General features: G+C 41.7%; 1 protein-coding gene across 6 annotated transcripts in view; it reads right to left on the bottom strand.

The window, feature by feature from the left end:
* Positions 1–26,633, bottom strand: part of LOC117518201 (polypyrimidine tract-binding protein 1-like) — a 131,854-nt gene that overhangs the window by 63,252 nt on the left and 41,969 nt on the right. For 2 of the 6 annotated variants that reach the window (XM_034179261.1, XM_034179262.1), the window contains exon 3: positions 10,364–10,424. In XM_034179261.1, the coding sequence (XP_034035152.1) occupies positions 10,364–10,424 (61 nt within the window). Of the gene's footprint in view, positions 1–10,363; positions 10,425–10,502; positions 10,975–26,633 lie in introns of those variants that run through there. The other 4 variants (XM_034179260.1, XR_004562921.1, XM_034179259.1 and 1 more) reach the window with 4 other exon arrangements.

Below are 26,633 nucleotides of genomic sequence, written 5' to 3'. Positions count from 1 at the left end.
ACTCTCATACTGGTTCCAAGATTGGTTTGTCCACTTTGAGGTTGCTCATAACATGTAAGGGCAAATCCTTCCAGTTTTGCACTTTGTGTGAAAAGAAATTGTCCAAAAGATCTCTTTACTTGGTAAAGTCCCATCCCGATGGCCAGGTAGCAAATCACAGGAGGAGGGGCTAAATTATTTGTGGATTTAGAGTATGTACATGTGGGCCTCATTTTGCCTACTTTTATTTCGGTGGGTCTCTGAGTTAGTAAAGCCTCTGTTAAATTCATTTAATCATTGTTTCCTGTATTTGTTGGAATGTGTTGCTAGCTGGAGGTGGGGTTTTGGGATGATGTTTGGCTTTCCCTCTCATTGGATTTTTGGACTCATTTGGGCGGTACTAATTACTCTGTTTCAATGGGTACCCCGCTTCCCCGTTTCAATTTCCCCTTTAAGCAGCTGATTCCCTCATTGTATGGTTCCAGGTATTTCGGCCCTGCATCAAACCGGTTATGTACCCCTGACTCCGCCTCTGTGTTCAGTATTCCCCATAGCCAGGCCGCTGATGCTACCATGTACTGTGAAAAGCATCATGGCGGTCCTCCTGACCCAATCTCGGATCGATCCTCAGTCTCGGTCATGCACCAGGTAACACCATGTGGCCGGCCTCCTGCTTATGGTTGTCACTGTGTTTTCTGCCCGTTGGTTCCCTTGCCTGTTGTTGGTCCTGTTATGAGTTATCCCTGGAATCCCAAGTCTTTTAAGCCCTTCTGTGGTTCTACAGGCTCTTTCTGGCCCCCGTCCGGGGTCCCCGCTGCCCTCCCGGTGTTGCGTTGTTTTTGTGCGGTCGCCAGGTGGCACCCGCATGGGGGTGGGGTACTGTCATGGTTTTGGCCTAATCTGGGCATTGTGCCCATTTTTCCCCCCTTTCTGTTCTCGTTCGACCCGTTTTGTTATTAGTAGCTTATTTTTATGCTGGTTTATTCACTGTTATGTTGTTGCTTTTTACTTTGGCCTTTTTGTTCTGTTCCAGTTTTCTTCAGTCAATTGTTTTCATTTATTGACCATTAATTTATCATTTAGTTATCATCAGCTTATTTTTGCCGTTTTCATTTCTGTTATTTGTGGCACCTTAATGTCAGGTTTTGTTATCACTTAGTTTCTGTTCTACCTAGAGTTTATGTATGCCTGTGCCAGTTTAGTTTGTCATTGTGTTTAATTTCTTAATTCTCTGATCAGTTTTTATCTAGTTTATCTTCTGGTTTGCTTTTATGTCCTGTTTGAGTTTGTATTGCCAGTTCATGTTTATTTGACAAGTGTTCATGTCAGTAATTCTTTTCATGGCTAACTTACACCCGTCTGTCTCATCCTGTCTTTGTCTGCACTCATTTCAGTTCTCACACCGAGCTTCATTGTTATCACAGTCTCCCTTTGATAACAGAATATGACGTGGAAGTAGGACCTGGAATGATTTTCCTTTTAATTGTAAACCAAATTATGCATTAACTCAGAACAATTAAACTACATGAAATTTATGAACACTGAAAAGACTGTAAATGCATTTCAAAAACCACAGCTAAAGCTTGGAGAATATTTGGAAAATCAGGGTAAACTATCTATAACATACCTTATAGTTAAAAAAAAAAAAAAAAAAATCACATTGTTGTACATTCCTGTAAATCCAGTGTCTTTTTTCACATGAAAAATTCTACATTAATAAAAACTCTACATTCTTTTATAAATCCATTCAAAGCCACCATACATTTTTTTCCAATGAAAAAGTCTAGATTAGAAAAAAAAGTCACATAATCTTTCATAAAATCTTGTTTGAACAGCACAATGTTTATTTTCTTACCGTGTCTCCTGATGGCACAGTTCGCTATTCCCGTTTTTTTTCTATGTTCATCAAGCCAGCGACAATTCCACGGATTCTTATCCTTGCCAAACTTTTTCAAACCGTCTTTTTTGCCATCTTCGCTCTGTCTGATGTCGCTCCATGACACAGAAATGCTGCAAAATTCTTCTTTTAAAAACTTGAGAGCTCTTAAAGTTTGCATTGTCAACATGCTACGATTACAGGAGCCGAGCTCACGGAGGCAGGTGCACAGCCGACTCGATCAACGCTGTGTGTTGTGGGATCGATCCAACCAGAGGCTAAGAACGATATTGCAGCTTCTGTGACAGTGAACAGGGAGGCTTTTAGGAAGAAGGCAGAACGGAATTCAAAATTATTCAGGTACCGAGACACACTGAGATTTTGTTGCTGGATAGTGGCGTGCATTATTTCCATTCTTCTATGTTTTAAAAAAAGTGTCACACTGAAATCAGAACATTTCAAAGTGTTTCTGACAGCGTTTCTTAGAGGAAACTGCACACTTGAATGCTGCTACGTTAAAAACGGACCCACAGATTAATTACAAAGTTTACATGAGTGTGCTGTGGAGTTAGGATGATTCGTTTTTAGTGATAACTGTTAATTTTGATGCCGTCACGGTAAAGCAGCCGCTTTCCACTTCGTCTTTCGGCTGTTCCCGTTAGGGGGCGCCACAGCAGATCAACTGTTTCCATCTCACCCTGTCCTCTGTGTCTTCCTCTGTCTCACCAACCACCTGCATGTCCTCCCTCAGCACATCCATAAACCTTCTCTTTGTCCTCCCTCTTCTCCTCCTGCCTGGTGGCTCCATCCTCAGCATCCTTCTCTCTATATACCCTGGGTCCGTCCTCTGCACATGTCCAAACCATCTCAGTCTCTCCTCTCTGACTGTCTCCAAACCGTCCCACCTGAGCTGTCCCTCTGATATGTTCATTCCTACTGTTGTCCATTCTTGTCACTCCCAAAAAAATCTCAACATCTTCAGCTCCGCCTCCTGTCTTTTTGTTAGTGCCACCGTCTCTAAGCCGTCCAACATAGCTGGTCTCACTACTGTCTTGTAATCTTTCTCCTTCACTCTTCGCTCACAAATCACTCCTGCCACCTTTCTCCACCCACTCCACACTGCCTGCACTCTCTTCTTCACCTCTCTACCACACTCTCCGTTACTTTAAACAGTTGACCCCAAATATTTAAACTCATCTACTTTCACCACTTCTACTCCTTGTAACTGCACTATTCCACTGGGCTCCCTCTCATTCACACACATGGACTCTCTTTCATTCCCCTTCTCTCCAAAGCATATCTCCACCTCTCCAGACTAGACTCAACTTGCTCTCTACTCTCACTACAGATCACAATGTCATCTGCAAACATCATAGTCCATGGGGACTCCTGTCTGATCTCATCTGTCAACCTGTCCATCACCACTGCAAACAAGAAAGGACTCAGAGCTGATCCTTGGTGTAATCCCACCTCGAATCAGTCTGTCATTCCGACTGCGCATCTCACTGCTGTCACAGTATTCTTGTACATGTCCTGTACTACCCTAACTTACTTCTCTGCCACTCCAGACTTCCTCATACAATACCACAGCTCTTCTCTTGGCACCCTATCATAAGCTTTTTCTAAGTCCACCAACACACAATGTAACTCTTTCTGTCCTTCTCTATACTTCCCCAACAGTATTCTCAGAGCAAACATTGCATCTGTAGTGCTCTTTCTCAGCATCAAACCATATTGCTGCTCACAGATCTTCACCTGTTTTCTAAGCCTAGCTTCTACTACTCTTTACCATAACTTCATGCTGTGGCTGATCAGCTTTATGCCTCTGTAGTTACTGCAGCTCTGCACATCACCCTTGTTCTTGAAAATAGAAACCAGCACGCTTTGTCTCCACTCCTCAGGCATCCTCTCACTTCCCAAGATTTTATTAAACAATCTGGTTAAACTCTACTGCCATCTCTCCTAGACATTTCCACGCCTCCACTGGACTGTCATCTGGACCAACTGCTTTTCCACTCTTCATCGCAGCCCTCACTTCTTCCTTACTAATCTCTTGTACTTCCTGATTTACTCTCACCACATCATCCAGCCTTTCTCGCTCCTTTTCTTCATTCATCAACTCTTCAAAATATTCCCTCCACCTTCTCAGCACACACTCCTCACTTGTCAGCACATTACCATGTGCATCTTTTACCACCCTAACCTGCTGCACATCCTTTCCAGCTCTGTCCCTTTGTCTGGCCAATCGGTACAAGTCCTTTTCTCCTTCCTTACTATTCAACTTCTTGTACAGCTTGCAATATGCCTTTTCCTTCACTTTGCCACTTCTCTTTTCACCTTACGCCGCATCTCCTTGTACTCCTGTCTACTTTCTCCATCTCTCTGACTATCCCAAAACTTTTTCGCCAATGTCTTTCTCCTTATGCTTTCCTGGACCTCTTCATTCCACCACCAAATCTCCTTGTCTTCCTTCCACTGTCCAGATATCATACCCAGTACTGTCCTAGCTGTCTCCCTCACCACATCTGCAGTACTTTTCCAGTTGTCCAAAATTGCTTCCCCTCCAACCAGTGCTTCTCTCACCTGCTCACTATTTCACACAATAGTCTTCCTCCTTCAGCTTCCACCATCTGATCCTTTGTTGAGGAGCTTCTTCATTACCTCTAAAGTCATCCTACAAACCACCATCCTATGCTGTCTAGCGACACTCTCTCCTGCCACCACCTTACAGTCTGATTTATTTGAGGTTGCAGCTCCTATAAAAAATGTAATCCACCTGTGTGCACCTTCCTCCACTCATATGTTACCCTGTGCTCCTCCCTTTTCTTAAAGTAGGTGTTCACCACATCCATTTCCATCCTTTTAGCAAAATCAACTACCATCTGTCCCCATTCCTATCCTTGATACCATATCTACCCATTACTTCCTCATCACCTCTGTTCCCTTCACCAACATGCCCATTGAAGTCTGCTCCTATCACCACTCTTTCATGCTTGGGCACATTCTCCATCACCTCATCTAACACACTCCAGAAATCTTTCTCCATCTCACAACCTACCTGTGGGGCATATGCACTGATGATATTCATCATCACCCCTTCAATTTCCAACTTCACACTCATCACCCTGTCAGACACTTGTTTAACCTCCAACACACTTTTAACATACTCTTCCTTTAAAATGACCCCAACACCATTTCTCTTCCTGTCCTCACCATGGTACAACAACTTGTACCCACTGCCGATGCTCCTGCTCTTACTTCCCTTCCACTTGGTCTCTTGCACACACAATATGTCTACCTTTCTCCTCTCCATCATATCAGCCAGCTCTCTCCCTTTACCAGTCATACTACCAACATTCAAAGTCCCCACTCTCATTTCCACCCTTCTAGTTTTGTTCTTCTCCCGCTGTTTGTGGAAACGTTCTCCTCTTCTTCGTCATCTTTGCCCAGCAGTAGCCCAATTTCCACCGGCACCGTGTTGGGCAACAGCACCGGTGGTGGACGTTGTTAACCCGGGCCTTGACCAATCCGGTATAGAAATTCGATTCTTAGTTTGCATAGCTGGGTTGGCTTGTTTTACGCCAGATGCCCTTCCTGACGCAACCCTCATTTATCCGGGCTTGGGACCGGCACTCAGAATGTACTGGCTGCACACCCCAGTGCAAAGCAGCCGCTTTGTGCAAAAGGAGTCCCCACACACGGATCGGGCGCGATCACCAGCCGGTGTTGCAGAGCTCCTCACAAAGTTCTCTGACAGCTAGATAGAAAGTCCATTATCTCCTGAAAATAACGTATTCAGACTTTTTCCCAATGTAAAAAGAATCCATCTGCATGTCCAGCCTGTAAAGAAACGGCGTCATGGAGACAGTCCAGGTGCATGCTCACAGCGGGACTAAAATAGTGTCCAGCGACACAAACAGCAGCGTCACCACATGTTAGCATCCAAGATCTGACACACTCTGAATAAATTAAGAGTTTTGTGGTGAAGCGTGCCGCCTCCCGTCTCTCTGTATAGCCTCTGTAAATCCGAGCCTTTACATTCGAATAAAAGCTCACAAGCTTCATTATCGGATGAAGCAGTGTTCGTTTCTTCATTGTGTCAGCCTGATGTTTCTGCTTTTCCTAAAATGTGCATCACATGCTGAGAAATGCCGACAGATGCAGCGTAAAAAGACATTTTCCAGAAATACACCTGCTGACTCGGGGAGGAAAGCTGGACCTTTTGTTTTTCCTTTTTTTTTTTTTAACAGTATAGAGGGGTGTCAAAATCTGAATCACAAGGACAAGCTGAGCCTTTCACAGTTTGAAGTAAATGAATGCCCCAGCCTAGTGATATTGTGACTTGGGAATTCAAACTTTTCAAATTGAAAACTATGCAGCGGAAATGTGTAAAAAAGTCTGAAATCTCCCACGTTTTAAATGGTCTTTCTGTAGATTATATTTTTCTTTCCAACAAGTTTATTGCACAATTGTTACATACACTGTGTCAAGAAAACACAACCATTTTAGATTAATTTAACTAAATAACAATTCAGCACAGAATCAGACCAGAAACAAAACTGAAAGATTTTCATTTTTGTCTTTGGGCTTCAGGACACAAGGTCGGATAGGGCACCGAGTGGAAGTGGTGCGCGCAGTGATAGCTCCCAACTGCACCGCTATAATAAAAATTTCTGGGGAGAACCCTGTACCCAGAATTACCATAAGGAGTGGGAATGCTGGAGGTGATGGTCATTTTGTCCACAACCCCTGATGTTTTGGAGAGAGTCTTTGTGTTTGGACCCAAGGTGGAGGTGATGGTCTAGTGGTTAAGGCGTTGGGCTTGAGACCAGAGGCTCCTCGGTTCAAATCCCAGCCTGACTGGATAATCACTAAGGTCCCTTGGGCAATGTCCTTAATCCCCTACTTGCTCCCAGTGTGTAATGGGTACCTTGCATGACAGCACATCATCATCAGGGTGAATGTGAGGCATTATTGTAAAGCACTTTGGGATGGGAGTTGTATTCGTGTTGTTGATCCTCCTGTCTTGTGCACCAACAGCAATTCTTGTATATTCATCCGTGAATTGTTCTGTGAATTATTTCTGTAATTTATGTCTGTATCATGGCCCAAGCAGAGGGTCACCCCTTTGGGTCTGGTCTGCTTGAGGTTTCTTCCTCAGAGGGAGTTTTTCCTTACCACTGTTGCTCTGGGGGTTGGTAAGGTTAGACCTTGCCTGTGTGAAGCACCTTGAGGCAACTCTGTTGTGATTTGGCAATATATAAAGGAAATAAATTGAAATTCACTGAGCATCTGATGCAGATGGAAAAGCGCAATATAAATGCAGTCCATTTACCATTTAGAAGTGTGCTGAGCCTGCAGCAGGCTGTCAGCTTTTAACAAAGTGCAGCTCACGGTTATTATTTTAAAAACAAGTCACCATCTCTTCACAAGGTCAACTTTGCAATTATTCACGAGTGCCAATCTGTGTGAGGCGGTCCATATGGTCACTTACACCACTGACTTTTACCACAGGTAACTGGTCCAAGTTCTGTTTGCAAGTGGTCACACTGAAGTCACCCATGACCTGCACAGAGTCACCTGTGGGCAATCACTGTGAATAAAAAGTCCCCCTCACTACAGTCTGAGACAACAGACAAAACACCCTCTTCGTCTAAAGGCACCTTGACACTTGCATTTGATCATTTGATCCTCCCACTGGCACGTGGTCTTGCGTGCCAGTGAGTAAAGGCGGCCTAAGCTGCTGCCAACTGTGTGTGAACTGTGTGTAAAGAAAATTTCGAAATCATCAAAATTTCAGGGCTGTGAAATGAAAATTGTGAAATCTGAGGAAAATTTGCAGGGGGGCTGGTACAGCTCCCCAGAAGCCGGGGTCTAAGGTCCTGTGGGGCTCCAGAATAAAATTTTTATCTAATGATACTTTCTCAACCTTTTATTTGACCTGTCAGTGATGATGCTGAAATAACAGAATATGACGTGGAAGTAGGACCTGGAATGATTTTCCTTTTAATTGTAAACCAAATTATGCATTAACTCAGAACAATTAAACTACATGAAATTTATGAAGACTGAAAAGACTGTTACAGCATTTCAAAAACCACAGCTAAAGATTGTAGAATATTTGGAAAATCATGGTAAAATATCAATAACATACCTTATAGTAAAAAGTCACATATTCTTGTGTAAATTCATGCAACCTAAATCCATTCAAAGCCAGAATGTCTTTTTTACAATGAAAGAAAGTCTAGATTAGTGAAAAAAGTCACAATCTTGTCTAAAATCCTGTTTGAACAGCAGAATGTTTATTTTCCAGGGAGAGAAAAATTCTTCCCATGTTTCTTGAGAGGGCACAGTTCACTTTTCCCGTTTATCTTTCAGGTGTGTTGATGAAGCCAGTGACGATTCCACGGATTCTTGTCCTTATAAGACTTTTTCAGTCTTTCTCGCCATCTTCTCTCTGTGCGACGTCGCTCCGTGACACAGACAGTCTCCACAATTCTTCTTTTAAAAACTATAGAGCTCTAAAAGTTTGGGATGTCCACATGCTAATTTTAGCTTAAAGTAGACCTGCATTGAAATAAATGCAGTCAGATCTTTGGACCAAAAAATGACTTACATTGACACATAAGATCCTTCTGAATGTAGTAAAGTAAATCTGCAAGCTCAGATCTGTCATTCAACTGGGAAGTCTTCATTTAAAAATGACAAATTTACAGCTAAAATTTAGCCCTCCACAAAACTGTCATCACATCCGGGACGCTGCCGAGACGTCAGGGAGAAGACCCTATCCCAGCATGCATTGCGCGCGCCAACTGTAATTTGTGGATTTACATCTGCACCTTTTTCTTGTCTTATATGGAAGGATCTACTTTTTTAAAACTTCATATTGTCTTGCGGCACGTTTGGTGAGTACACATTTCTTTTATTTGTGCTTGAAAATTATTTTGGGGGACTTTTTCATACGCCTGTTTGATTGAGTGGTGTCGCAATGAAAATCTACTGTTTCGCCTCCGGTGTTACCGTCGCGAGGTACGGAGGCGGGACCCGCAAAGAATCCAAGTCATTAAAAAGATATAAACCTCTCTCAGCGGCCACGGAGCTCTGCGGCTCTGATTACCGAGATGTGCAGCGCTGCGGAAAGTCTGTCCTTGCAGCAACAGGTGTCACCGGCCGCTCCGCATCAAAACAGCGAGCGTAGTCTCTGGACTTGTGCCAAGTTGGCTGCACCTCCATTCAGCAGACAGGGATGTGGTGCCGGCTGCACAACAGACACGGGGGTGATGCGAGTGGCCTGCTTCGGCGTTTACCGAGCACGCAGACTCAGTAAGCGCATCAGAGGCAGAGAGTGAGGCGTCGGGGAAAAACGTCGCCTGCTGTCGATGTCGCCGCTGATCTGAGCATGCAGAGCTGTATCTCACATTCATTGCAGCTTACTTTTGGATGCTGAAACCAGGATGTGTATAACAGTAACATTACTAACAGATAAAATCAATTTCAATGCGGGATCAGACTGAAGGCGGGAGCGCTCCGTCTTCTGCCGAACGTCACTGCAATGACCCGGATGTACAAACAGTTTTCGCTGAGGGCCAAATTTTAGCTGCAAATTTGTCATTTTTAAATGAAGATTTCTCCGCTGAATTACAAATTTGGGCTTGCAGATTTACTTTACTGCATTCACAAGGGTCTTATAAATACATATCAGCTATTTCTTTGAGATCTGACCACATTTATTTCAATGCAGGTCTACTTTAAGCGTCGCACAGGAGCCACACAGCGTCGCTGCAGCAACCAATCAGTCCTGCTTGACAACTGTCGTAACTGCTACGCTTTGAGTGGCATTTTTCCTGCGTGAAACTCTGCGAATCCGAGGAAACTGATTTGTATCTGTAACACACAGATCAGTGTCCGCGGACTTATAAAATTTACACGTCGTAAAAAAAGAGAACTCTTTGCGATAAGCATTTTAAAAACTCAGTGACGTTCACGATTAAAGAGTACATCACTAACATCCCCCCCCCCCCATGATGAAATCTGCGGAATCCCGCGGATCCGCTGAGTTTTCACAGCCCTGAAATTTCTGGCAAACATTCGTGCCACCTGTGTGAATTCGTCATGAACATTGTGCAACACACAAAACATTGTGTGTTATGTGTGTTGCACATAACAGTTGCTGCGTGCAGGACATCTGAATGATTATGATGAGCTGTTTTTTTCCTCCCCCACTCTTAACCCATGTGGCGGTTCCTATGTGCACATGGATCAGAAGCAGGAATAAAGACTTTCATACATCAGTCACTCTTTTCATATCCAGTTGTGTCACAATATGTGAATAAAACACTTTTATCCAAAGTGTGGAGACAAGGAACAGTAAAACTCCAAATTGATTTTCTCATTCTGAACTATAAAAACAAAAGAAATGAATCAGAAAAACAGTGGTTTGTTTTAAGGCAGCTGAAGAGTGTCAGATCTGATGCTAATTCTAAGACATTTAAAGTAAGAGGAACTCACCGGTGGCACTCATTATACACGGGCCTTTGGAGACGCTGGACAAAAGCTCGTCAGATCCTCTCTGCAAACACAAAGTGCCATCAGCTTGGACATTCATTCTGCAGCTTCTTCAAAGTTACCATCACCCTAAAGATTACACCTCTTTGAAAAGGATCACCGGCACCATGTGAAAACACCCAGAAAAGCTCAGGATGTCAATCCTTCTCTCACACGTGCAACAACAGACAGCATGACAGTGGATGCATACGATGGCAGCAATGCCACAGATGGTATTCAGCAGGGCAACAGTACCTGTGGTTCCAACATAGTGTTGATTATTTTCACCTCTGTTCACATTTCTTTGCAGAAAAATCATGGATGCAGTACCAGGACAGTGCTCACCTTGCAGCAAAGGACAGCCCACAAGCAGCATGGTGAGGTGCTGCCCATCCGTGTTTGCTGCACAGACAAAATGTGGGTGAGACCAGGTCACCCTGTGAACGGGCAGCAGAATGTGGACGCCACTCCTTCCAGAGAGTGCACGCACTCTCTCCCGCTCGGCACGGAGCCCATAGATTAGCACTTCATTCCACCATTTATAATAATTTACTCTGTTTCCTCACGAGGAGTGTTAAAGCTCACAAAACCCACACCTCAGATTGGACACAGATTTAAGATGGGGATCAGATCAATTTTCAGATCAGAAAAAAAAAAAAAAAAAAAAAAAGACTACTTTGTCTTCAATTTGAAAATAAACTTCATGAGCAATGATCATTTTTTGCACATGGTCTAGGATGACAAATGAAAACAAGATGTTCAAAGTTTTACATATTTTAAACACGTCATTTCTAATTTAACCAGGTTAGGCCCATTGAGATCGAGACCTCTGTTGCAAGGGAGACCTTGACAGTTATGAAGCTTCCAATTCACATAACCTGCATGTCCTTAAATGTGGAAGGAAGCCAGAGAACCCAGAGGAAACCCACACAAACACAGAAAGGCTCACCAAATTTGGCTCACCTCCTGCCCCAGCTTTGATGTATTAGTTATTTTTTCATTATGTGATTTATTCTCTGTTCTAGTTTTGCTGTGTTACTTTGTTTTGTTACTTTTCATGCTTGAGCCTTTGTCCAGTTCTCTTCTAGTTTTGTTCTGCCAGAATGTGTTTGCAGTATTGATCATTGCTTATCAGTTGTTTATTTTGCTTTTCTCATTTGTGTTTTCAGTTGTGCTTTTTGTTGGGTTTTGCCTTCTGTTTTTATGTAGTTTGTTTTTCTTATAGCTTGTTTTCCTAGTTTAGTGTTGCTCAAGTATTATGTTCCGTTTTCAGTTCTCATATTCATGCCCAGTTCTTGGTTATGTTATTCTGCCCTCAGTTTTTATTTTACTTTTGTTCATAGTTCTCCATTTCCCCTCACACCCCTCCGGGTTTGTTCCCACTCCACAGCTCTGTACCCATTATCATCTTTGTCTCACACCTTGATTTTGTCCGCTCTGTTTTTTTTTTTTTTTTTTCCAACTCACACTCTTGGCACCTGCTCACGCATCTTTGTATCCTACATCATATCACTTTGTGCACTCTCTTCCTCCCTATCTTGTATTGTGTTTAATCTTTGTTCACTAAACACACCCCCTTCTAGATTGTTCCTCACGTACACCTTGTTAACTCCTGTCTTATTTAATCTCCTCCCAGCCACCACTTCCCCGCCAGTTTGTAATTGCTCTTAACACATTCCAGCCTTTTGATCACACTCGTGTTTGGCTTAGCCGTGTACCGTCTTCTGCTTTGTATTCCTCGACCATGTCTTTTGTCTCATCCCAGACTACTGTGTTAGCTCGTGCCTCTGACCCCTGCTGAACTATGACTGCGCTTTTGCCTGATCCTGTTTGCACCTCCGCTCCGCTGCTTGACTGGCTGTGCTCCGAACCTAAGCCTGGAATAAAGACGACGATTTTTAATACACCAAAGCCTTGCTTAGGAGTCTGCATTGCGGATGCAGCCGTTAAAGTTGTTGGGCAGCCGCCTGCCCTGACAATAACTACAGCACCTGTAATGCATTCACTTTTAAAATCTCAATAAATCGCACTTTGATCAGGTTTGGTTTGACGTCACTCACTTGGCCAGTAAATAAAGTGTTAATGAGAGCAATAACTGATTTGGATGTGCAGAAAATAAATAAACAACAGAGCCAGAAGTTTTTTCTTTTTATAGCACCAAGGCAAAATAATGCCATCAGCACCTCAACAGCGCACACATTAGATTGTTGTTATTGTCTGACCTGAGGAACAAAAGCAGCTCAGTGTCACATGCAAGTGAAATATCTGTGAAATGCTTTTCATATCAAAGAAACTTATCTGAACAAGTCTCATTGCTAATACCCCGTCACACATACGCCAACTGATGCCGAATTGCTTCATAATGACACATCCGGTCACAATCGGGAAGTATTGAGGTGCGGTCTGAAGACCAACGGACAGCAGTCTATAAGCATCGATATATTTGGACCCATTCGCTTGGCTGTCCCGAGTGTGTTGCACATGTTCAAAACACTCTTGGCACCACTGAGATGCAACGCATATCTGACAGTGGTCTGTGTGCAGTTTTGCGTCATCTGAATGCAGTCTACATATTCTGATGGCATCAAAACAGCATCTGAAATGATCTGATTGTGGTTGATTGAGCTCTGAGATCAGTCAGGCACGGAGCTGAACAGATTTCACAGCTGTAATATACATGTTATTACTTGCTCACCGTCTAAACTCTGTAGGAGGTGTGACGTGGAACTGTATCCAAGGCTGTGACAAGATTATTAAACATGAAACTCATCTCCAGCATGGAACCATGCAGAATCACAGAATCATGGAATCACAGCGCAGGGCGCACAGGACCCAAACCACAGCCTGTAGTGAAAAGCCTCTCATCTGATAGCTGTGTACCGCAAATAACCATGCAAAAATTAAATCCCATCTGATAATCCAACCGACATCACAGTGTACAGAGTTACATTTTGCTCCTGAAGTCAGCAAAAAATAAATTAAAGTTCGCTGGAAAGGCTGCGTCTGACGCATGATGTGACTGCTGCAAACTTTCAGCAAAGGTGTCCGGTGGCAGGCATGCACGTACAGTGGGGCTGGAATTGTCACTCTTAGTGGCTGCACGAGCCACTAAGCGTGCGCACGTGGTTCATGTGCACGCATGTCACTGGACACCTTTGAAAGTTTGCTGGCAGTGGGTCAAGCAGTCACAGCATGCGTCAGACGCAGCTTTGACACATATGGCGTGAGTCCGGTCCATATGTTGGTTGTACTCCGATGTTCAGTACTGGCAGGGCCTGTGCAAAGGGAGGAACACAGCGCTGCCTCCCACTCTGGTCCCATGTTTGTCATCCAGACGTTTGGACATCAGGCAGCCTTCAGCGCCTTTTATGGCTGTCTACAGCAGTCTGTCATCTACCTGTTGTCCACATACGCTTTGGATGTCACCATGCAGGTGTGGACTAGGTAATCTGGATGCATTCTGACATGGCTGATCACGCCTCTTTTCCTCCCGACTGCATCCGATTATGACAATATTTGCCGTTTTGGCGTGGTTGCTGCACATTCTTGCTATGTATGACGGGGGCTTAAATCTCAAACGTGGGAGTTTTGTATGTGAACATCTGTTAACACACAAAATGCTGATCAGACATTAACAATCGTAAAACATACACTGAGCCGGCTCTTGGCATAGGTCATATAGGAGGTCACCTAGGGCGCCACCTGCTGCAAGCCCCAAAAAACAAACAATAATACAGCTCTTGACTAACATTTGTCTGAGACAAGCAAAGAATGTGCTCGAACAGCACAGATCCTTAATAACAGTGGTGTCCAAAGTATTACAGAAAAGGCCAAGAGGGGGCAAGTTTTCTTTGCAGCCACTGACTCCAGCAGGTGATTTTACTGATTAACATCACTTTGAGCAGATGGGACGAAAGTCTCCACCAAAATGCCTGAAAGGTGTACTTTTGTAGCCATTTAAGATTAAACATATTTTTTGCACATAATAATTAGATTCAAACACACTGGAAAAAATAACTATATTTAATAATAATACGAGGTCTGTCAATAAAGTATAGGTCCTTTTTATTTTTTTCAAAAACTATATGGATTTCATTCATATGTTTTTACGTCAGACTTGCTTGAACCCTCGTGCGCATGCGTGAGTTTTTCCACGCCTGCCGGTGACGTCATTCGCCTGTGAGCACTCCTTGTGGGAGGAGTCGTCCAGCCCCTCGTCGGAATTCCTTTGTCTGAGAAGTTGCTGAGAGACTGGCGCGTTGTTTGATCAAAATTTTTTCTAAACCTGTGAGACACATCGAAGTGGACACGGTTCGAAAAATTAAGATGGTTTTCAGTGAAAATTTTAACGGCTGATGAGAGATTTTGAGGTGATTCTGTCGCTTTAAGGACTTCCCACGGTGCGAGACATCGCTCAGCGCTCTCAGCCGCCGTCGTCAGCCTGTTCAAGCTGAAAACCTCCACATTTCAGGCTCTATTGATCCAGGACGTCGTGAGAGAACAGAGAAGTTTCAGAAGAAGTCGGTTTCAGCATTTTATCCGGATATTCCACTGTTAAAGATTTTTTTAATGAAAGACATGCGGACGGGTCCGCGTGTCGGGACGCAGCCGACGCGGTGCGGCTCCGTGTTGATAACCATTTGTAAAATCCAGGTGGCTTTTGATGGCTTTCAGTGGAGTGAGTATATGAGAAATTGTTTAACAGCAGGACATGTTCCAACTTGTCCTTAAGGCTTCCAACGGAGGTGTTTTTCCTGTGGCGGAGCGTCGCGGCGGCTGCATCCCGACGCGCGGACCCGTCCGCACGTCTTTCACTAAAAAAATCTCCTTTAACAGTGGAATATCCGGATAAAATGCTGAAACAGACTTCTTCTGAAACTTCTGTTCTCTCACGACGTCCTGGATCAATAGAGCCTGAAATGTGGAGGTTTTCAGCTTGAACAGGCTGACGACGGCGGCTGAGAGCGCTGCGCGACGTCTCCCACCGTGGGAAGTCCTTAAAGCGACAGAAACACCTCAAAATCTCTCATCGGCCATTAAAATTTTCACTGAAAACCAGCTTAATTTTTCGAACAGTGTCCACTTCGATGCGTCTCACAGGTTTAGAAAAAATTTTGATCAAACAACGCGCCAGTCTCTCAGCAACTTCTCAGACAAAGGAATTCCGACGAGGGGCTGGACGACTCCTCCCACAAGGAATGCTCACAGGCGAATGACGTCACCGACAGGCGTGGAAAAACTCACGCATGCGCACGAGGGTTCAAGCATTTCTGACGTAAAAACATATGAATGAAATCCATATAGTTTTTGAAAAAAATAAAAAGGACCTATACTTTATTGACAGACCTTGTATATTATCATCATCATCTTACTAATTGTAATGTTTCAATTCAATTCATTTTATTTACATAGCGACAAATCACAACAAAGCTGCCTCAAATTGCTTCACAAGAGGAAGGTCTAACATCACCAACTCCCCTGAGCAAGCACACAGGCAACAGTGGCAAGAAAATAATCCCTCTGTTGATATTGAGGAAGAACACTCAAGCAGACCAGACCCAGAGGGGTGACCCACTGCTTCGGCCATTCTAACAGTTGGCCAGATTAAGGCATGCTGGGAAATATTTAACCCAATGTCATCTATTTCTTTTCAAAGTAACCTGAGAAATCTTGTGCTGTAAAAGGAGAGTGACTTACAGGTGGTTGTCCATGAATAAGTGTTGCCACCATGTCGAACCAGAACGCTGAGTTATGCTTGTTTTTGTTGATAAAATCAGAGTAATAGGCGCGCTTTGTAGCCAACACTGCATGATTATAGTCAAAGACAGCCTCACACCATGCGAGGTGGAATACTTCCAGTTTTGAACAATGCCATTTTCATTCTAGACCTCAAGCCTTATGCTTGAGGCCACAAAAGTAATCACTGAACCAAGGTGACTGTGCTTGGGAGGGGGGTACAGTTTTAATGTAGGTGGACCAATCATGTTGAGTATGGTTGTGAGCGCTGAGTTTAAGCTGTCCAGTGAATGGTCATTTTTCCAAAAGTGATGCTATCAGGCAGAGTTGATGTGTTGCCGTGACGATAACTAAGTTTCTTGCTCCAGTGAACAAGGCAAAGAGACTGTAAATTTAATAAGTGGGTGATGTGAAACCACTGACACAAGCGGCACAATGCCAACATATGTGAGAGCGATACCACGAACAAGGAACAGATCCAGAGTTAGATCCAGGGTTTTTCCACAAATGTGAATGAAACCCTGAACACATTGCTGGAATCCTAATACATCCACAATGTCCCTGAATGATTGGCAGAGGGGTCAGAGGCTTATTTATATGAATGTTGAAGTCACCAACAATCAGATATATATTATAGACCCCAAGAGCCAGTAAGTAAACCCAGATTTATGAATTAGAGCAACCCCCCCACACCCGCTTCGTATCATGAAGGGCATGACTAAATGTGTACGCCAGTGGGCAGGCTTCATTTAAGGGGAGGACAGCAGGTTTAACCCTCTGGGGTCCGAGGGCATTTTTTGGACAGTTCACTCGCCTGGCAATAAATGTTTTATTATTGCTGTTAACAGCTCTCCCTGCATCCCACAATCAAGTTTTATGTCTTTTTTCAGGACAACCTGTACTTTTAGAATCTATATAATATGCTATAGTGGGGTTTTATAAGAGTAATACACTTATAAAACACCTATTCTCTTTGTACATTCTGCCATTGGGGTCAGTTATAACCCAGCACAACCTGTCCTTTCATTATTATGCAGATGATCTAGAAATCTGCCTGTGAGGACTAATGGGAGTGATGCTTTGTCATCATTATTTAATTGTATTCGCGATATAAAGCAGTGGCTGTCCCAAAACTTCCTTTACCTGAATGATGGTAAAACTGAGATCATGGTGTTTGAGCGCTCTGTCATACCAAATGTGGTAACACCAAATTTTGGTGCTTTGGCTAACTATGTAAAACCAGCTGTGAAGAATTTGTTAGTGATATTTGACAGCTGTTTGAGGTTCAATCAACAGATAAACTCTGTTGTTAAAGCTAGTTTTTCCCAACTTCACCTTTTGGCTAAAATAAAGCACTTTCTCAGTAGACGTGATCTTGAGACGACCATTCATGCTTTCATCAGCTCCAGACTTGATTATTGTAATGCACTTTATTCGGGCATTAATCAGTTGTCTCTTGCACGTCTCCAGTTGGTGCAGAATGCTGCTGCTCGTCTTTTAACAAACACTTTTAGACGTGAGCACATTACGCCCGTCCTGTACTCACTCCACTGGCTTCCAGTTCGTTTTAGAATTGATTTTAAGATTTTAGTGTTTGTTTTTAAAGCTATTTATGGCCTTGCACCTCCCTACTTGTCTGAAATTTTAACTTTGCACACCTACAGTAGGACATTAAGGGCGTCTGGCCAGCTTTACTTAGATGTTCCGAGGTCAAAATGTAAACGCTGGGGTGATCATGCTTTCGCGTTAGCTGGCCCCAGACTGCGGAACGAGCTACCTCTTGAATTATGTACTATTCCTGACTGAGCACTTTTTAAATCTAAGTTAAAGACTTATTTATTTAAACTGGCTTTTAACACCTAGCGGGGAGGTGACGTTCTGTTTTTATGCGCCGTTTTAAATTTTATTGTATATGTGTTTTATTTTGTGAATTTGTGTTTTTAATGTTAAGTGCTTTGGGCACCACTTGGTGCTGTAAAGCGTTTTAGAAATAAATGCTGATTGATTGATTGATAATACATGTTTACAATCAGAAATAAGAAAGTAAAAAAAGTAAGTCCCTTCGGCTGCTCCCTTGTTTGCACTCGGGGTCGCCACAGCAAATCCAAGGTGGATCTGTATGTTGAATTGGCACAGGTTTTATGCCGGATGACCTTCCTCACGCAACTCCACATTACATGGAGAAATGTGTCAGGGGTGGGATTTGAACCCGGAGCCTTCTGAACTGAAACCAAGTGCATTAACCACTTGGCCACCACCCCAAGAAAGGAAAAAGTAAAGCGGAAAATAATTTTCCACACACATTTATTCAAAACACACAGCAAACTATAACAAACAACTGTTTTGACACTTTATAAAGGTAATTTAGGCTCTTGTGTGAAAGACTTTACAACAAAAAGGTTCAAACAATAAACACAAATGCACATTTTGAACAATATATACAAAATGGTCTATGCATTTTGTTTTTCTTCATCTCAAAGCAATTTCTGTCTGCTATTACACAAAGGTCACATTACAAACTTCTACTTCTAAGTTGACTGTGTGTTTGTTCTCTCCTGCTCTGAAAGCAACATTCACACTTCGAGGCTCATTCAGTTTGAGGAGCAGCCCCTCCCTCACGCTCCATTGATATGGTAAACAGTGCTTTACGCCAGAGCGAGAGAGCTTGCCACAGGCTTATCCAATAACATTCACAGGCAAAATAGTGGCGCAATCCTGATACTCACACACTGTTTGAGCACGTGAGATTGTCATCAGAGGCCCTCCGTCTGCTCACTTTCACTGATCGCTGTGCGTAATGGCGTAGGGCGCATTGGAGCCAGCAGCCAGGGAGCTATTCAAACGGCCAACTAGTAACACATCACTCCTAAAAACAATCTTTGGTTTATCATGTGAGGTAAATCTGCCCTACGACTGGATTTCGGAAAACCATGTGACGGTGAGCCAATTCCGATTGGACACTCTCATTGGGCACGTCATCACACAGCTTCTATGAGGAGTACAAAGATGGTAGACGGCTGGCTCGAATGTCCGCAGTTAACTTTTAAGCAAAAAAAAAAAAGTTTCTATCTCATATCATTAAAAAGTTATTTAGTAAAACTTGGTCTCAGCAGTCGTATACGACGGCATCGGCCCCAGAGGATTAAGCCATGTTTAATATAAACCAATCATATGTAAGTGGTGACCCATAATTAGATCATCAATCAACAGTGATTTCACTTATCAGCGATTTTGAGGACAGTGATCGTATGTTAATGAACCCAAACTAAGAACCTCATTGGGGTAGACATTTTGTCTACTGGGATTTGGGGGTGGTTCTAGAGTAATATATAATGCCTGGTTCAGTCGGCAAGATTTTAAAATTACCTGTAGGTTTCCAATAACAGAGACCACACACAGAGATAAAAAAAAGTCAGATCTAACAAGGTTGGTTGTACAGCGTGTGTTGTGCAGCCACATGATAAAGACAACACACCACACACAAACAGATATGACACACGAACATTTTCAGGTCAGACAAGAAATCTTGCAAAACCTCTCGAGATTAAACGTGACTTCAGAATAAACAGACAGTCTGTGGGCTATTTCTAACAGAGAAAAAAAAGGATACAAAAAGAAAAGGCGTTCTTTAAAGGAGTGGAGACAGCGTGACCACCGGATTTTCTGCTGCGCCGTAACAGCCGTTTTGATTTTGGATTCCGCGCCGTGCGCCCGTCACCTCACTTTCTGATTGGCTGCATGTTGCATTCTGCAGGCCGTGTGCTCTTTTGTGGTTGGAGGACACAACACACGCTGGGATATCAGGCCAAGACAATCCAACATGTTGAATATCCCCGATTTGCGGTCTGAGCAGTACTGAAGTCCTTCCGAAAGATCAGAGCGCTCTTAACACACCACACATGGCAGCAATAACTGATAAGATTATGTTTAAAGCCATCACGATAGTCGTGGGCGTCCTTATCCCTGACTATCGGCGGAATTATCGTGCCATGTGAACCAGGCATAAGATGCATGAAATTCAGTTTGGAGTTATGAAGTTTCATGCATGTTGAAGGTAGCAGACACGGAATATTTGACGCCACAGAAACAGCTAGTGGGGCACCCTCAGTTTTACAGTCCTAATGTTACCCTCCGTGTAGCACTCTATGTTTGCATATAAGATGTTGGCAGCTTCTCCAGTAGCAGGGCTCTGAAGCGAAAATTGTGAAATCCGAGGAAAATTTTCAGGGGGTCTGGGGTGCAGCCCCCCAGGAGGAAGGGTTTAGGGCCCGCATGACCCCAGAAACCAAATTAATTTTGCATCTAATGATACGTTTTCAGCATCTCCTCTTACAAAAAAAATCTCAGAAGAAGCAAATATTTAAATGATCCCAGATTCAACCTTTCATTCAAACTGTCAATGATAATGTTGAAATAACCGAATATGACATGGAAACAGGACCTAGAATGATTTTCCAGTAACACTTTATATTAGCTGCATGCTATAAAGCATTAGTAAAGCATTTATAAAGTGTAAGTAAATGCTTAAGTAACTACTTGTAAAACATTTACAAAGCATTCTTTTTTATTAGCGACTCACTGGTAAGACCATAGATGGCTTAATAATTATTAATAACAAAATATGTAATGTATTTATAAAACATTTATTTTTTAATTCTCTATAAAACATTTATGAATATTTTTTAATTCTCTATAAACCATTCAAGAAAAGTTGATCATTAATAGTCTACCATTTACAAACGTAAAATCAGACACTGTTCATTAGTGCTAAAAATACTTTACAAATGATATTTTTATTGTCTTTTTTTTCCTCGCAAATCATTAAGCACTCTTTTTTATTAGTTACTCATTGATAAGAACATAAATACATGGCTTAATAATTATTAATAATAAAATATGTAATGTCTTTATAAAACATTTGATTTTTTAATTCTCTATAAAACATTTAAGAGTCCCCAAATAATGACTTCTCTCTGCATCTATTTGTTCATCACATTCCTCTTCTGTTCTTTTAGCTGCTACCTGCTCTCTGTTCTCTAATTCTTTCTTTTTTCCTTTTTAGCTTTTTCCCGGTAACCTTTTTTAATTTTATTATTTATTTATTAGTGCTTATTTTTATTCAGTTTCTTAATTTTCATGTTTAGCACCCAATGTTTTATTTATTTTATGTTTTATTAATTAAATTTCTTAATTTTAAGCACCCAATCATTTCAAGGACTATAAACCTATTTTTTCAAACCAAATAAGATGTGATTTTATTTACCTCGCCGACAAATGGCTGCAACACCAAGTGCAAATGAAACTATATCACCGACAGATGGCAGGAGATCACACAATTTTTCAACAAATTAAAATGGCAAGGAAGACATCCTACGACACCTGTTTCTGTTATCATTGTCGAAAAAGGTCAGAGAAGAAACATTAGAATAAAAAAACAAAACAAAACTGGTTTTAACCATTTTTCAGGCCGTATGGATTAATGTTGCTTAATCACTGGCATCCTCACGCACACTTCCAGTGGACACCTCACCAAAAACGATCGTTAATCGGCTATGCGCGTAAGTGTTAGCGAAAGCTAGGCTAAAGCTGCATAGGCTAACCACTGTCGTACCTAATCTAACTGCTTAACATATTCTAAGGTTGAAAATCATCAAGCGGACACTGTTTCCGTCCGAGTGGTTACCCGCTTGATCGATATGAATTTATATCGTCTGAAGTAAAACCTAGTTAGTTTTTTAATACCAGTTAGCCGATTAGCCGCTATCGCTTAGCGGCTAATGGTGACCCGTTCTGAACCCACGTTTAGTTATCGATTAGCAACTAATGGCGGTGCAATTACTCTCAAATCAACATCACCTCCTAACCAAACACTAACATTTCGCGAAGAATGAACCCGCAGTCTGTCTAATACCGCTGTACCAATTCCTCAAAACAAAATATGCGTTAAGTATCTATGAATGGATATATAAAAGTGAATAGACCGATTCGAAGTTCCGAGTGCGCATGACGCGAATCCACTTCCGGTCGCCGCTATCGTTATAAACAAACCCACGTACACGTCAGACACTGCTTACTGTTGCATCATGCTTTGTTTACATCTGCGATTCATGCTTATCTCACTCTCAACACTTGGACTTCAGTGATCCACAGCTCCCAGACCAGCAGCAGATGTTCAACTGGTAGTAGAGGCAAGACGGGCAGGATATGTGCAGTGAAAGACTGTGGGAAAAGCACATAATCTATTGAGAGATGGAAGCAGTGTGTGTGGACTACACAACTGCAGGTTTGCATCTGGGGATTGTAATTGCCCAAGGCCATTTCAGCTATTCCCATTCCCAACTGAGCCAGCCAGGATAGCAGAATGGACAAAGTTAGTGAACAGAAAGCAGCAGCTGGAGTCCAGCAATGTAAAGAACTGGATAATTCTCATGTCTGCAGTGTACACTTTACTGATGGGAAACGGACAGAATTGCACCCAAACAAAACACTTCAACTTGACTATGAGCTAAAGCAGGTGTGTGATAATAAAGCTTATTTCTTCATGATTTTCTGCCTGTTTTAGTGCTTGTTGATCCCTCCTCCACTACAGCGCCATTAAGCTTTTTCATGCGCCTGTTTCGTGCAGGCTGGTGACCATTTTACCTGCCTGAAGAAGTTTTTCACTTGCCCACTTTTTCATTTCCTACCAGAAAACATTTATTCTTCTTACTTTAATTGCAAAATGTCCTTGAAGGGCGCGCTCATGAGCGATACTGAAGTGTTTTGCCGAAGCGTGTGAGGCACGGGTTTGTTTGAACGTAGTGTAGAGTTCAGAGGTTTGTTTGTAACACTGGCATCCCATCAACCCCTGCGCGCGCAGAACTCTGATACGGTCTATTGGTCAACTGTTGGTGACTCTGCTTAACACAAATAAACAGCATCTACAAATGAGTTATAATGCAAATTTAACCTTCACTTTAATTAAGCTCTCACAAAATACTTTACTAACAGCTTGTAAAGGCTTTATAATAGTATTTTTAATTTTATTAATGCGTTGATAAGCATTTATAAATGGACATAAAGTGAATTGGTCAAGATTGTGTTTAAAATATATGTTAAGCATATACAAATGAGTTATACAACAAATTTGTACTCTTTACAATTGCATACTTATAGTAATGGGGAAAGAGACTTGAGCTTTGTACATTATTAACAAATGGTACATAAAAGATACATTGAGCATCAACTAATGGTTTATTAATGCTTAGTAAAGGATTAATTTGTGAGGAGAAAATGTAAAGACAATAAAAACATGATTTGTAAAGTATTTTTATCACTAATGAATAGTGTCTGATTTTACATTTGTAAATGAACTATTAATGATCAACTTTTCTTAAATGTTTGAGAATTACAAAACCATTTGTAAATGTTTTATAAAAACATTACATATTGTTATTAATAATTAAGCCATCTATTTATGTTCTTACCAATGAGTAACTAATAAAAAAGAAAGCTTTGTAAATGTTTTACAAGTAGTTACTTAAACATTTACTTACACTTTATAAATGATTTACTAATGCTTTATAGCGTGCAGTTAATATAAAGTGTTACCAATTTTCCATTTAATTGTAAACCAAATTATGTATTAACTCAACTAAACTACAATAAATTCATGAAGACTGAAAACACTGTTAAAGCATTTCAAAAACCACAGTGAAAGTTTGTAAGTTATTTTGAAAATCATGGGAATATATTAAAAACATACCTTATTGTAAAAAAAGTCACATTCTTGAGTGAATTCCTGTAAATCTGTTAAAAGCCACAGTGTCTTTTTTCCCATGAAAGAAACTCTACATAAAAAAAAGTCACACAAACTTGTCTGAAATCCTGTTTGAACAGCACAAAGTTTATTTTCCAGAGAAAAATTCTTGCCATGTTTCCTGAAGGGGCAAGATGCAGTTTGCGTTCCCGTTTCTTTTATCTTTTGGGTGTGTTCATGAAGATGACTTCAAATTCAAACCAGCGCCAATTCCATGGATTCTTGATTCCATATCAAACTTTTTCCACACGGTCTTTCTTGCCATCTTCCATCTGTCCAACGCTGCTCTGTGACAAAAACATACGCAAAATTATTATTTTAAAATCTTGATAGCTCTAAAAGTATGCAATGTCCACATGCTACTTTTAGCTTAAGAACAGCGTCTTGCAGCAGGCACACAGCATCGCCGTAGCAACCAACCAGTCCCACTTTACAACAACTGTCGTAACAACCACGCTTTGAGTGAGGCGTTTTACTGAGCAGAAACTGATCTGATTTGCATGTGTTATACAGATCAGTGTCCACAAATTTATAAAACTTGTGCAATGTTGTAAAAAAAAAAAAAACTTTGCGGTAAGCATTTTACAAACTCAGCAACTCATGATTACAGAGTATAGCACGAACAACCCCTCCACCCACAATGAAATCCGCAGAATTCCATGGAGTTTTCACAGCCCTGCAGTAGGGTGAAGGCCATCCGGCATCAGCAAGTCACAGCTACCCCATAAAGAGGGCCAGTTATCCACTTTTGTGACCTCCAATTGTCTGATCCCAATATCGGCACTGACATGAATAACTATGTAGCTATATCTAGTGTTGTGTTTGTCTGACTATCTTTGTGCAAGGTCGGCACCCAAAGGTGCCAGCTGACACTTAATGTCAACTGGAGTCTGAAATCTAACTCTGCAGGTGATAGAATCTCCCATCACTAACGCACAGGGTATTGGCCTGGAGATGGGGTAGAAGTCACCCGTGGGCTTAGAAGGCTATCAACAGGCATACGCAAGGCTGAAAAATGATTAACAATTACCAGTGGTGACTGTGAACCGGGTACCACAACCGGGCACCGAATGTATTGGGAGTTCTTCTGCCTAACAACAGTCCGAAAGCCGTCATCTTTAGCCGGTGGAGCTAAGCTAGTGCTAACAGTTGCACTAGCCAGCCAGACAGTAAGCTCATCTGGACTGCCCGTGATGTCGAACTCCACTAAATTAAGAAGCTACTCTAACTTGTGGACACAGCTCTCTAAGAGGGCCACCCTTTCTGTCAACATTGTGCAAGATTAATATAAAGTGTTGTGGACTAGGGCTGCCACAAACGATTACTTTGATAATTGACAAGGTACCGATTATTTTTGCAAGTAGTCAGCTAATCAGATGGTGCGTAAATTGTGGCATACAGCATGCAGCTGCTCTTATATAACCATTATTAGCTTCAAGCTTGAAGTGTTTATGGTTTGTGCTAACTAAAAAAATAAAGACAACTGAAACCTTTATCGCCAACCATGGACAGGGTTCTCATGTCAGTCACCAACATGTTCAAGATTGCTTCAGAGACAATATTTGCTTGCTGAGATGTGCATGTTGTTGGCTTGGTATCAAAGTCATGCATTGAAGAGAAACATTTTTAGTACTTTAATGTAGCATTATAAAACGTTAGCGTTATCACATTTCCTATTCAAACATGACATCCCTGTTATAACGTTACAGCAAATACAACATGTGCTAAGCCTAATGAAATCATCGTCAATGTTAACATTTACAGCTATCAATATAAGTGATGTTGCTTACTACAGACGTTAATGTTTGCGGCTAACTAGCCAATTAGCTTACAGAGACAACTGTCCCTCTTCATCAGAATCAGCGACAACATGTCGCTGATCCATGAACATGACAACAGATGCTCCTGCGTTTCCGTTGTACTGCTGTGGAAGGCAAGTACTGCCTTACAAATTTTGCACTTTTTTCTCTTTAATTTAAAATGCTCCCAAAATTTTGAGCTTCGTTCTGGGTAGCCAAGATACTGTTTGGGCATAACATTTCCTCACGGCTGGCCTCCATTACCTGTACTGCGCATATGCATCAAAGACAGAAAAGCTAAAAAAAAAAAATAAAAAAAAAACTATGACTGATTATTAAATTAGTCACTGACAATTTTGACAGTCGACATAATCATGAGTAGTTGATTAATCATGGCAGCCCTATTGTGCACCAAGAAAACCTAAACATGTAGCAAAATCTAGAGCAAGCTAAGCACTAGGGATGAACGAGTACACCACTATCTGTATCCGTTCAGCCACCTAAATCATCTGTATCCGTATCTGTACTTATAGTGGGCGCAGCCTAAACCGAAGTGGGCATGGTTTAACCTGAAATGGGTGGGGCTTAAATCAGTACATTATTTTAAGTCTGAAATTGATATGGATTGATCAGAAGTTGCTATATTTATTGTTTATTTGAAAACTATTTACACAACAGACTCAAAATTGAGATTCAAATCAATGTTTTTGATCACAACAGTAAGAGAACTATTTACAGAACAAGTTTTTTATGAACTCAGAACATGAACATTCTTAAGTGTATGAATGAATATTTACAGAACAGTCTCAGAATTGACATTCAATGTCGTAGGAAATTATGACCTACTAAGTCTGCATGAACAAGAATTGTCATACTCAACACAACTTTCTTTTTTAATTTT

Source organism: Thalassophryne amazonica, chromosome 10 (assembly GCF_902500255.1).
Source record: "Thalassophryne amazonica chromosome 10, fThaAma1.1, whole genome shotgun sequence".
NCBI classification, from domain to species: Eukaryota; Metazoa; Chordata; class Actinopteri; order Batrachoidiformes; family Batrachoididae; genus Thalassophryne; species Thalassophryne amazonica.
This window is presented reverse-complemented; position numbering and strand designations above follow the sequence as displayed.